The sequence below is a fragment of the Octopus bimaculoides genome, chromosome 20 (assembly GCF_046866305.1).
Source record: "Octopus bimaculoides isolate indiv1 chromosome 20, ASM4686630v1, whole genome shotgun sequence".
Classification (NCBI taxonomy): domain Eukaryota; kingdom Metazoa; phylum Mollusca; class Cephalopoda; order Octopoda; family Octopodidae; genus Octopus; species Octopus bimaculoides.
In genome coordinates, this window is record NC_142947.1 from 44856368 (window position 1) to 44868814 (window position 12447).

The following is a 12447-nucleotide window of genomic DNA, read 5'->3' on the forward strand; positions in this document are numbered from 1 at the left end:
ATTTGAAAATAGTTCCAATTATTTGTGCACTCAAACATATAGTTACAGGAAAGTTCACCATAAACATTTTTGCTGGAGGAAAATTCACCATTAAAAAATTGAATTGTGAAAAAAGTGATTAGCTGTTTTCTTAAAATAGCAATTTCATCAACTAACCTACCAATTAGAGAAACTTAATTTCTTTAAAATTAATTAAATAGTTTACAATCTGCTTGTGTGCCTCCTTTAAAGCAAACTTACCTACAAAAACTTTTCCCTGTGAAAATGCTTAGGAAAAATTTTCTGGACACACACAGATGCATACACGTGTGTGTATGTGTGTCTTCATGTTTGTGTTATATTTGTCCACCACCACCACTTGGTCAGCCCCAAGCTATAGCAGAAAACACTTGCCCAAGGTGCCATGCAGTGGGACTGAACCTGGAATGATGTGGTTGGTAAGCAAGCCACTTACTACACAGCCAAGCAGTGAAGAATTCGATGTTTGCTAATTTCATACAATTATTACGAATGTACAGAAACGTTATGAAAGATTATTATATTCCAGATGCTTGTGTGAAGAATAATGGAGGTTGCTACCATATCTGTCTTCCTAAAAAAAATGGCCATCGTTGTCTATGTGCCATTGGCTTCCACCTCACTTACAATGGACAATGTACAGCAAGTGAGTAACTCGTTTCAGCTCCGTTATGGTATCTATTTGTCTGTCTGTATGTATGTATGTACGTTTGTATGCATATATGTTTCTTTTTCCTTTCTTTCACAGCTGTGAAATATATATAGAGAGAGTTGTACATATATATTCACACACACACACACACACACACACACACACACACACACACACACACACAGCCATACACAGATCCATGGGGAAATATTACCTTTCTTGGAAACAGGTGAGGTTAGTGACGGGAAGAGCATCCAGCCATACAAAATTACCTTTAACAAATCCTGAAGAACACATTCCAACATGGAAAAAACTTGTGAGTCAATTTAGTAGATGGAAACTGACAAAATTACTGCTAAGCATTTTGCCCAGCACCCTAATATTTCTTCCAGATCCTTGCTTTAACCTCCTCACGTTCTGAAAAAAACATTTACAGTTGCCTGACATTTTATTGTCTTCTTTTAAAGATATCACATACCACGAGTTCCTGCTCATTGCTGACCAGAGGCTGCGGCGCTTGTACCAAATCAATCTATGGAACATGGAAATTAATGCTCTTCCAATTACTCCATTGAAACAACCGATTGATATTGCTTTCGACTCCAAAGAGATGATGGTGAGATGGGTTTCCATACTTAAGCTTGCTTCAGTGACACGTTTGATGTGTTTACTAGTTATATACACTCACATCCAGTGTGTATAATGTTGCTATATAATTCTTGTTTGTGTGACGATTACTTCCTGGATAGGAATATTCCCTTCCTGGGTAGGAAGTTCAAGAAGTTTGCTTCCCACCATGAGATCTTGGGTTCAAACCCATTGCATGGCACCTTCAGCATATGTCTTCTACTATAGTTATGCGCTGGTAGAAGGAAACTGCAAGAAGCCTGTCATATATGTGTATGTATATCATCATCATCATCGTTCTCATCATTTAAACATCCAAGTTCCATACTGACAAGGCTGGATGGTTTGACAGAATCAGACGGGCCCATGGGCTGCATTGTGCTCCTCTGTCCGATTTGTCCCGGTTCCCACAACTGGATCTCCTTCCTAATGCCAACCACTTTACAGCATGTACTTGGTGTTTTTTTTTCCTGGCACCAACACTAGTGAAGCTGCCATGCAGTTTGCATGTCTAAGATCCCTTTTGGCTGAGTGGAGATAGAATAGAGAAGGGGCAGCTTTATGCTATGGGACGAGGGATTAAAGGGATGGAGAATGGACCAAAACAGAACAGATTTCTTACTGTAGAGGAGTTATATGGCTAATTACATTATAGAAGAGTGTTAGGGTGTAATTGGAAAGAGATGAAATAATGGTGATGAGGTGTCAGGGAACAAATTAAATGGAAGTGGGTGGGGAGTGGGGAAGCACAAAGAGATGGCAAATCTCTGTGAAGAGATGAAGATGAAGCAATCACCAGGGATATATAAGTGAACAGATATAAATATGCACATGTGTGTGTGCACATCATCATCATCATCATACGTCCATTTTCCAGGGTGGCATAGGTGTATGTATATTGAGAGATGGGTGGTGGGCAAACAGACAGTGGGAACATGCAGAGTGAAGAGATTAACGATGTTTCTCCCTTTATCTCTGTAGGTCTACTGGACCGATGCCGAAGATGATTCTATCAGCCGCTCTAAACTCAACGGAGATTATTACGAAACATTACTTCAAGATTCTTCTATATGTAAGATTACAGCCAATGTATGTTGTCGTTGTTGCTGTTGTTGTTGATTTTGTTGTTGTTTTTACTGTTCTTTGCCTCCTCCTTTGTATTCTACCAAATCATCTGATAAGCATCAAAGCCCTTGTGTGTTGATTCCCAGAGAAGTAAGATGTCCAAGATACAGTAAGCATGGCTTAGTGGTTAGGAGTATTCAGTCCACAATTGCAAGGTCAGGAGTTCGATTCCTGGCAGTGGCTTATGTCCAGTGGCAAGTCACTTTATTACACTTTATTACTGACTACTGTGGTGGTGATGGTGGTGGCATGATGTTAGTGTTTTGTGATGTAACTGGTGGTGGTGGAGGCGGCAGCGGCAGTGCTGCTGCTGCTGCCACCACCACCACCACCACCACCACCACCGCTGCTTCCGCTTGCATGGCATATGAGTTGAATCTATTTAATGTGCTCCATATTTCTCCTTTGGTGCAGCATTTGGTGAAATAGTGATCGAACCAACCACACGGCTTTTGTATTTCATCGACAACAAATCTGGCAACGTTGGAGTTCTTTCCATGGACACAAAACACTATCGGATCCTCATCCAGACCGGATTAAACCACACTTTCGGCCTGGCTATAGACCTCTTCTCTGGGTAAGTTATGTTTTCTTATATATTCCTGGCAGGGATTCCCAAGAAGGGGCCTCCTACAGTAGAATGTAACCCTAGGTAGCACAGGGTGTATCCCTACCCAGCAGGGGTCTACAGAAGACTGTATTTGCGTGACCATGGCTTAGTGGTCAGGGCATTCGGCTCACTATCATATTGTTGTGAGTTCAATTCCTGGTGGGGCATTGCCTTCTTGAGCAAGACACTTTATTTCACGTTGCTCCAGTCCACTCAGCTGGTAAAAATGAGTCGTACCTGTAATTCAAAGAATAAAATGTTTTGAATGGTACAACAATACACTATAATACAAAAAATGGACTATATACCAGTTGTAATTTAATCATCCATGGTCTGATGATATTTCCCAGGAATTGAGGAATATCTGAAGAAGGCGTAGGATGGCTGTGTGGTGGTAAGTAGCTTGCTTACCAACCACATGGTTCTGGATTCAGTCCCATTGCGTGGTACCTTGGGCAAGTGTCTTCTACTATAGCCTCGGGCTGACCAAAGCTTTGTGAGTGGATTTGGTAGACGGAAACTGAAAGAAGTCCGTTGTATATATGTATGTGTGTGTGTGTATGTTTGTGTGTCTGTGTTTGTTCCCCTAGCATTGCTTGACAACCAATGCTGGTGTGTTTATGTCCCCGTCACTTAGCGGTTCGGCAAAAAGAGCTGATAGAATAAGCACTAGGCTTACAAAGAATAAGTCCCGGGGTTGATTTTCTCGACTAAAAGGCGGGGCTCCAGCATGGCCACAGTCAAATGACTGAAACAAGTAAAAGAGAGTAAAGAGTAAGGAATTTAATACCAAAATATCATATCAGACCATGGATGACTAAATTACAACAGGTATATAGTCCATTGTTTATATTATAGTGCATTGTTGTACCATTCAAAACATTTTATTCTTTACAAACAATACACAATGCTTCAAGCTAATTATAATACTCTCCTGTAGTACCTGTAATTCAAAAGGGGCCAGTCTTGTCACATTCTGTGTCACACTGAATGTCCCTTAGAGGTTCATGTGTCTGTGGGGCACTCAGCCACTTTCACATTAATTTCCCACACAGGCTGTTCCATTGATTGGATCAGCTGAAACCTTCATCAAAGTGCCTGTTATAGAACACAGATCCCCATCAGATGTCCATAAAAGAGTCCCATATCAAATATATTAAATCTATATGAAGAATAAGTATAAAAAGGTGACAATCATTGGAACATTGGACAGAATACCCTGTTTATTTTCTTTTTCTTTTCTGATTTTTTTACATTCTGAGTTCAAATCCTATTCAGATCAATTTTACCTTTTATTCCTCCAGGGTCAATAAATTAAAATACAAGTCAACTTACAGCAATTATCGTATTTTAACATGTATAAGGAACCCTTTATTTTTGTCAAAAATGAGGTTAATAAAGTATGGGAGTTTCTTACACGGTGAGAGTTTTATAATCCCTTACAAAAGCCCCAAAATTAGGGGATTCCTTACCTTCCATAAGCACTGGGGTTTGGTATAATTGATGGAGTCATGGACAAAATACTGTGCAGAAGTTTCTTTTGGCTCATTCTGTTTTGGCTCATTCTTTCCCACTGAAAGAAACACAGAGCATCTCAACAGAAATATGGAAACAAAAGGGTTAAGACAATGAGCCAGCAGAATCAGCGGCACAAGGACAGATATCCGTCAAATGTAAATAATGTACATAATTCCTCATCTTTTAAATATAGAACTGTAAAAATTTAAATACTTAAAATCTTTATAATACCATGTGTGTTGTGTGTGTGGAGGAAATGAGATCAGCTGGTTTGTTATTCTATCCTCATTGCAGGGCCATCTACATAACATCGATAAAGAAAAATTCAGCGTCCCTGTGGAGTTTCCATCCTGTTCACAAAAGCATAAAACACATCATGACAGACTTGAGTGACCCAAGGGGAATTGTCTGGTGGATCAACAGTGAGTATTTTATAAGGGTTTCAATCAACACTGGGGGCGCCGACAGTCATCATCAATCACCATCAGTCACCCATCAATCACCATCAGTCATCATCAATCACCATCAGTCACCATCATCAATCACCATCAGTCACCATCAATCATCATCAGTCACCATCAGTCATCATCAATCACCATCAGTCATCATCAATCATCATCAGTCACCATCAGTCATCATCAATCACCATCAGTCATCATCAATCACCGTCAGTCATCATCAATCACCATCAGTCATCATCATCAGTGAGTATTTCATGAGGGTTTCAATCAACACTGGGGGCGCCGACAGTCATCATCAATCACCATCAGTCACCATCAGTCATCATCAATCACCATCAGTCATCATCAGTCACCATCATCAGTCACCATCATCAGTCACCATCAATCACCATCATAAATCACCATCAGTCATCATCAATCACCATCAGTCATCATCAATCACCATCATCAATCACCGTCAGTCATTATCAATCACCATCAGTCACCACCAGTCATCATCAATCACCATCAGTCATTATCAATCCACCATTTTAATCCAGTCAGCACCAATCATCATCAACAGTGGTCAATCATCAGTTTTCCATACTGGGTTGGGCAGTTCTGCAGGATCTGGGTTGTATGGTGCTCTTGGCATGGATGCTTTTCCTCTCACCAATCCTTGTCGCATAAACTGCAAGATGGAAACAAATGTCTGATGAGAGAATTTGGTGAACAGAAACTAAAAGAAGCCCATATATATATATATATGTGTGTGTGTGTATTGTGTGCACGTGTATATATGCATACATATATGTGTGTGTGTATCTATATATACATATATGTGAGTGTGTGCATGTGTATATATATATATGCATATATATGCATATATGCATATATATATATATATATATATATGTATGCATATGCATATATATATATATATATGCATATATGCATATATATATGGCCGCAGTCAAATCAGCAAAAAAGTACTCCATCTGGAGAGAGATAAATATTCTTCTCTACTCTAGGCCTGAAATTTTGAGGGAGGGAGCCAGTCAATTAGATCGACCCCAGTACGCAACTGGTACTTTATTTACTAACCCCGAAAGGATGAAAGGCAAAGTCGACCCTGGCAGAATTTGAACTCAGAGCATAAAGACAGACAAAATGGATCTATTTTAAAACGGGGGCCACAGTATTTTCTTAACGAAACACTTTGAAACTTGGAACACTGGTAGAATGTGTCATATAAAACATCTTTTTCTCTTAGTCTTCTTTAAAAAAAAAAAGAAATCCCTAAGTTATTCCATGTTAAAGTTGTCGTATTTCTGTAATTTCAACCAATCACTGACGTCCATTCAGCCGATATATATTAAGTGCCAACTACATAAACAAACGATTCTGAAACAATTCTATCGGTGATAAAATTATTGTTTCCTTGTCAAAAAATGGCTGAAGCATATTGGCAGTAGCTAATAAACCTTTCTATTATAAGCTTACCCTAACCCTAACCCTAGCGTTAGGGTTAGGGTTAGCGTTAGGGTAAAACAGCAAATTTAAAAAGAAAAAAGCAAATAAAACGAAGAAAAAAAAAGAAAATGAAAAAAGCAAATAAAATGAAGCTATGGAGATTAAATACGCTTTACACCGCTTAATCAGCCAAAGGAGTAAATGTAAACAACTGAATACTTGTCAGTGATTGGTTGAAATTATCGAAATAAGACAATTTTTTACATGAAATAAATTCGAATACAAAAATATTTTTCTGTTCTATAACACAAAATAGATAAGTATACGAAGTTTGAAAGTCTTTCGGTACCAAAAACACTACGTAAAACATTAATGAAAAATGTGGCCCCCGTTTTAAAATAGATCCGACAAAATACCACTAAGCATTTTGCCTGGTGTGCTAACATTTCTGCCAGCTCACCGACTTAGAGAGAGATAAATATTGTTTATTTAAAGGACACAATACATGCCTTTAAGTACCACTAAAAGTTTCATATGTTGAGAAATACTCCGAACATAATCATCAGACACAAACCACATATCATATCATTATGATACGTGGTTACATATGAAACTATCAGTAGCACATACATTCATACACACACACACACATACTATATATCATCATCATTTAATGTCCACTTTCCATGCTAGCATGGGTTGGACTCATATATATGTGTGTGTGTGTGTGTGTGTGTGTGTATTTGTATATGTATATGTGCGTGTGTGTGTGTGTGTGTGTGTGTGTGTGTCTATCTTTGTGTTTGTCCCCACCACCACTTGATGACCAGTGTTGGTTTGTTTACATCCCTGTAACTTAGCAGTTCAGTGTAAGAGACTGATAGAATAAATACAAGACTTTAAAACAAAATACAGGGGTTCAATTTGTTCAACTAAAATCCTTCGAAGCATTGCCCCAGCTTGGCCACAGTCCAATATCTGAAACAAGTAAAAGACAGAAGTTGTTGTTGTTAAGAATTGCAGTTGTTTTTTCTGGGATTTTTTTTTTGTTTTTTGTTTTATGATGTTTTTATTTTTTTTGTTTGTTTTGTTTTTAGAGATTTACATTGCTGTTTCGGGAAACATTGAGGCAGTAAACACCGATGAGCTTTTGGGTGGAGAACACGAGGTAGCGGTCACTGATGTTGACCCTTACGACATTGCTGCTGACTTTATGTATCTCTACTGGACAGACAAACAGTCCGGAGCAGTAAAGAGGTGAGTGTTGTTGAAATTCACAAATGAATGTGGTCCTTGCTAGGGTTGTGGGGGCGGGGACGTCATTCGAGATGCATTCCAGAAGTTTTGAAACATTTTTAGGAGCGGCAGTTAGAACTGTCATTATCATTCTTCCTACATTATCTTTCTTTCTACATTATAAGGCAGTGAGCTGGCAGAATCGTTAACACGCCGGGCAAAATGCTTAGCAGTATTTCAGCTATCTTTACGTTCTGAGTTCAAATTCTGCCAAGGTCAACTTTGCCTTTCATCCTTTCGGGGTTGGTAAATTAAGTACCAGTTATGTACTGGACTTGATCTAATAGAATGCCCCTGCTCCCCAAAAATGTCAAGCCTTGCCTAGAGAAGAAAAGAATATCTTCCTACATTATCGTTCTTCCTACATTATCGTTCTTCCTACATTATCGTTCTTTCTACATTATCTTCCAGAATAACCAGGCTGAAAGGAACCGACACAAGCATTCTTCTGGAAAAGGACTTCTTCATCCAACCAGTCGGACTCACCATTTTCAAGAAGGAAAACCAAGGTAATGTATGTGAGTGTGAAAAAAGATAGGCAAAGAAAGACCATTTTTATAGTTCCACAGCTGTCTGTTGGTAGGTTTATAGCTGCTTAGTATATACAAATACAATATAGTCGTATACAACATGAAGACACAAGTATATAGAGGGTAACCTTAGATGTGTATCCGTATGTAGGTAAGAATGCAGTTGCTTAAACACACATCTGTTCCACAACCATGTATATACACAAAGAAAAGCACAATGAGGCCTTAACTGTTAGAGTTATAAGGTATTTTCTGGGGCCATAGTAGGACTAATAATCTAAAAGAACAAGTGTTTAATTAAAGCTGAAATTAATAATCCATGCAAGGTGAATGGTATGGATGGAAATTCTTCTAGAAAGAACTTCTCCAGTGACTCACCTGTCCTATCTGAACGTTAAAGAAGTTCTGTTACTGTTAAGAATAATTGTTTGTTTAGAATAAATAAACTCACGGACTGAAGATTTTCTTTTGTCTGATAGGAGTAGACACATATATACATAGAAACAGGTAAAAAAAAAAGCACCCAGTACACTCTGTGAAGTGTTTGGCATTAGGAAGGGCATCCAGCTAGAGAAACCCTGCCAAAATAGGTGACTGGAGCCTGCTCTGTCAAACCGTCCAACCCATGCCAGCATGGAAAATGGACATTAAATAATAATGATGATGATGATGATGATGGTGATGATGTACACACACATATATATATATATGTTCAAACAGACTTCAAAGAGGCTGGTGTTGGTCTACACCGGCAAGACTTTTATTCTGTAAAAGTCGAAACTTTCTCATTTATTTCTTTCAACTTTTAACCGTGACGAAGGACTCTGTCCAAAATGTTGGATTTTGCTCTTCTCAAAGCAAGTTCATTCTACACTTTCTATTGATTTTACTGCAAGAACATAAATAAATACATTCATTCTCGTCCACACAGAGACCGTTTACGAAGACTTTAACGGCTTCGTTCCAAGCGAGCTGGAAATGAAGAAATGGATAAAACCATTTTTTGCTGAAGGTAAGTACACTTGGTTTCAAGAAGACTCACCTGTGTGTAGGAGTGCAAAAGGTTTACACCAGAGAGAAAAGCCAGAGAGATCGTGTTCTATGGATGTGAATGTGTCTTTTGAGGCCTGTTGGCACCTTGCAAACCTTTCGGCAAATGGAACACGTCAAGAACTCAGTTTACTCAAGTCCATGTGGATCATTTGCTACATGTTTCCTTGAGTGGACGGCAAGGCCTGCTTTGCTCTTCCTTGCCACAAAACTACAATAACAGGTGAGGTTTCCATTTAGAGAAGTGGCATTTTGCCAACGTGCCTCTATACTTCCATGAAGTTGGTCCTAATGTTGGAGATGACTTGGCTCAAACCAACTGAAGAGAAGCAGAGAACAACTTCCCATCAACCTGAAGGGTCACTCTATAGTTTTGTAGAGTACAAGGTTATTACTCTTATCCAAGAATATTGCTGACAGGGACTTCGAAGCTTCGATTGTAGTCCAACTAAAGGCTTAACTGGTTAAAACTTCAAAGTCACTATCAAAAACATTCTTGTCTAATAATAATAATAATAATAATATATATATATATATATGTATGTATGTATATGTATATATATTAATGTATATATGTATGTGCTGGTGTGTTTATGTCCCTGTAACTTAGCAGTTCAGCAAAAGTGATTGATGTGATAAGTACCAGGCTTAATAAAAAATAAATATTGGAGTCGATTCATTGGACTAAAAGTTCTTCAAGGTGGTGCTCCAGCATGGCCGCAGTCTAATAACTAAAGCAAGTAAAAGAGAAAAGACATCTGTATATTTACATCTATATTCTCACATCCACACACACACACACACACACACAATCCTAATGAAAGAATTCTCTTCTGCCCTGCAACAGGTTTGGGTTACTGTCAGACGCCTCTCGTTCACTTGGGTCGTTTGATGAACTCGGTGCCAAACATCTGGGTTCCCACAGGAACGGTGGTCGCCGCTCAGTGCTTCTCCGGTTACATGCCTTCCACTGCAGCGGCCATGGTTTGCCTCCATGGAAACTGGAGCCACGTTGTTCGATGTATTCCAGGTAAGTCTCTCATTTTCATTTTTTTTCATCATCAACATTATCATCATCATTACAACCATCATCCTCCTCATTTTCATGTCCACTTTCCCATGCTTGCACAGGTCAGACAGATTACACAATGGGGCCTGGGCCCCTAAATCAAAAGCCATCAATAAACCCTTTAGCATTCAGCTTACTCTCTCAAATGCAAATGCCTTTTTTTTAAACCTTAATATTCCAAATTAATCAAGGGTGACACTCACCTGGCAGAATCGTTAGCACAACAGGCGAAATGCTTAGCGGTATTTCACCTGTCGCTACATTCTGAGTTCAAATTCCACCACGGTCGACTTTGCCTTTCATCCTTTCAGGGTCAATAAATGAAGTACCAGTGAAATACTGGGGTCAATGTAATCGACTAGTTCCCCACCCCATCCCACCAAAATTTCAGGCCTTGTGCCTTTAGTAGAAAGGGATATTTTGAGTTAATCATGGATTATCTCATAGCTTCAAGATTTCAGTCATCTGATAGTTAATTCTTAGAATGACATTATAGGGTTGATGTGAGAGACCAAATCTGGACATTTTGGGGCAGGATATGGAGGATTAAATGCCTAAAGCTTAAAGGTGGTGAGCTGGCAGAATCGTTGGAACATCAGAAAAAAGCTTTCTTTTATCTTTTGTTTCAGTCATAAGACTGTGGCCATGCTAGAGCACTGCCTTGAAGGGGCTTAGTTGAAAAAATTCACCCCAGTGCTTACTTTGTCGCTTTTGACAAACCCCTAAGTTATGGGGATGTAAACACACCAACACCGGTTGTCAAGTGGTGGTGGGGGCGGAGGACAAACACAAAAGTATACACACATACATACATCTCTTTTACTCCTTTTTATTCTTTTATTTGTTTGTCATTTGACTGCGGCCATGCTGGAGCTCCACCTTTAGTCGAACAAATTGACCCGAGAACTTATTCTATCGATCTCTTATGCTGAACCACTAAGTTATGAGGACGTAGACACACCAACATCAGTTGTCAAGCGATGGTGTTGGGGGGCAAACATATGCATACCTATATAGATATATATGACGGGCTTCTTTCAGTTTCCATCTACCAAATCCACTCACAAGGCTTTGGCCAGCCTGAGGCTATAGTAGAAGACACTTGCCCATCTTACCATGCAGTAGGACTGAACCCAGAACCATGTGGTTGGGAAGCAAGCTTCTTACCACACAGCCATGCCTGATCCGTTATTAAGATAATTTTAGTTCCAGAACAGTTTCAAGAAAATCATAAGACACAGGAATGACTGTTGTGGTAAGAAGCTTGCTTCCCAACCGCATGGTCCCAGGTTCAGTCACCCAGCGTGGTATCTTGAGCAAGTGTGAAAGGCTTGTCAGTAGATTTGTTAGATGGAAACTGAAAGAAGGCCACCATATATATATATATATATTCTCTTTAACAACTCACAATAATGACTTTTCTTACCTTTATTCCTACCTGAGTTCATCTAATTGTATATATCTATCGTTACTTTTCATAAAAAGCCTTACCTTCTTTTTGATTTCCAATGTGCATTTTCTCTTACTTTTCTGCTTACTTTCCCCTTACATTTCCACGGGTAGTTTCTATTTTGTTTTCTAACATATTTCTGTTATATATATATATATATGTATATATATATATATATATATATATACATACATGCATACCTGTATATATATATATATACATACATACATGTATGTATATATATATATATATATAAATATATATATATTATATATAATATATATATATATATATATTATACATATACTCCTTTACTTGTTTCAGTCATTTGACTGCGGCCATGCTGGAGCACCGCCTTTAGTCGAGGAAATCGACCATGGGACCCATTCTTTGTAAGCCCAGTACCCACTCCATCGGTCCCTTTTATATATATATATATTATATATTATACATATATATATATATACATATATTATATATCTATATATACATATATATGTATGTATATATAATGTTATAATTAAAACCACAAGCCTTGTTAGTTACACCTACCCAGGGTTTTGTGGCCCAAACATTCATTTCACCGTGT

At 38.5% G+C, this 12447-nt stretch overlaps 1 protein-coding gene across 3 annotated transcripts in view; it reads left to right on the top strand.

Moving 5' to 3' along the window:
- The window catches only part of LOC106870046 (low-density lipoprotein receptor-related protein 5), a 37113-nt gene that overhangs the window by 22669 nt on the left and 1997 nt on the right, over positions 1–12447 (top strand). For all 3 annotated transcript variants that reach the window (XM_089338498.1, XM_089338499.1, XM_089338500.1), the window contains 9 exons: positions 548–664; positions 1138–1286; positions 2279–2369; positions 2837–2999; positions 4845–4972; positions 7561–7720; positions 8171–8268; positions 9221–9301; positions 10187–10369. In XM_089338498.1, the coding sequence (XP_089194624.1) occupies positions 548–664; positions 1138–1286; positions 2279–2369; positions 2837–2999; positions 4845–4972; positions 7561–7720; positions 8171–8268; positions 9221–9301; positions 10187–10369 (1170 nt within the window). The remainder of the gene's footprint in view (positions 1–547; positions 665–1137; positions 1287–2278; positions 2370–2836; positions 3000–4844; positions 4973–7560; positions 7721–8170; positions 8269–9220; positions 9302–10186; positions 10370–12447) is intronic.